General features: G+C 59.6%; 1 protein-coding gene across 1 annotated transcript in view; it reads left to right on the top strand.

Moving 5' to 3' along the window:
• The window catches only part of AFAP1L2 (actin filament associated protein 1 like 2), a gene marked incomplete at its 5' end in the record, with an annotated part of 44,393 nt that overhangs the window by 26,872 nt on the left and 16,310 nt on the right, over positions 1-1,211 (top strand). The window contains one exon of the mRNA XM_018570759.1: positions 566-745. Coding sequence (XP_018426261.1) covers positions 566-745 — 180 coding nt within the window. The remainder of the gene's footprint in view (positions 1-565; positions 746-1,211) is intronic.

Here is a 1,211-nt window from a genome sequence, read left to right as displayed (position 1 = left end):
ATGGGTTGGATGGTTGGAGGGGACATGGGGGATGGGTTGGATGGTTGGAGGGGACATGGGGGATGGGTTGGATGGTTGGAGGGGACATGGGTTGGATGGTTGGAGAGGACATGGGGGATGGGTTGGATGGCTGGAGGGGACATGGGGGATAGGTTGGATGGTTGGAGGGGACATGGGGGATGGGTTGGATGGTTGGAGGGGACATGGGGGATGGGTTGGATGGTTGGAGGGGACATGGGGGATGGGTTGGATGGTTGGAGGGGACATGGGGGATGGGTTGGATGGTTGGAGGGGACATGGGGGATGGGTTGGATGGTTGGAGGGGACATGGGGGATGGGTTGGATGGTTGGAGGGGACATGGGGGATGGGTTGGATGGTTGGAGGGGACATGGGGGATGGGTTGGATGGTTGGAGGGGACATGGGGGATGGGTTGGATGGTTGGAGGGGACATGGGGATGGGTTGGATGGATGGAGGGGACATAGGGGATGGGTTGGATGGTTGTACGGAGCTGGGATCTGATTGGCTCTCTGGTACAGTTGGTATAAGTCTGTCCTCTGTTTAGTGCTATAAGAGCTCCAAGGATCACAATCCTCTGCTGGACGTCTGTCTCCTCGGCTGCACCGTCACCCACAAAGAGAAACAAGTGCGGAAGAAGGAGCACAAGCTGAAAATCACTCCGACCAACACCGATGTCATTGTGCTGGGGATGCAGAGCAAAGACCAGGCCATGCAATGGCTGAAGGTAAGCAGAGACCCTCAGATCCCCCATCCCCCCCATATCGTGTTCTGTATATCTGGAGGGCAGGGATGTCACTGGAGGGCGGGGATGTCACTGGAGGGCGGGGATGTCACTGGAGGGCGGTGATGTCACTGGAGGGGCGGTTTTGTCACCGGGTGCGGTGATGTCACTGGGGGGTGGTGATGTCCCTGGAGGGGCGGTGATGTCCCTGGAGGGGCGGTGATGTCACTGGAGGGCTGTGATGTCACTGGGGGGTGGTGATGTCCCTGGAGGGGCGGTGATGTCCCTGGAGGGGCGGTGATGTCACTGGAGGGCTGTGATGTCACTGGAGGGCAGTGATGTCACTGGAGGGCGGTGATGTTACTGGAGGGCTGTGATGTCACTGGAGGGGCGGTTTTGTCACCGGGGGCGGTGATGTCACTGGGGGGTGGTGATGTCACTGGAGGGCGGTGATGTCACTGGAGGGCGG

The sequence above is a fragment of the Nanorana parkeri genome, unplaced genomic scaffold (assembly GCF_000935625.1).
Source record: "Nanorana parkeri isolate BGI_ZX_2015 unplaced genomic scaffold, ASM93562v1 scaffold1592, whole genome shotgun sequence".
Lineage (NCBI taxonomy): Eukaryota > Metazoa > Chordata > Amphibia > Anura > Dicroglossidae > Nanorana > Nanorana parkeri.
The sequence above is the reverse complement of the archived record's forward strand: the minus strand, read 5'-3'. Positions and strand labels throughout refer to the sequence as shown.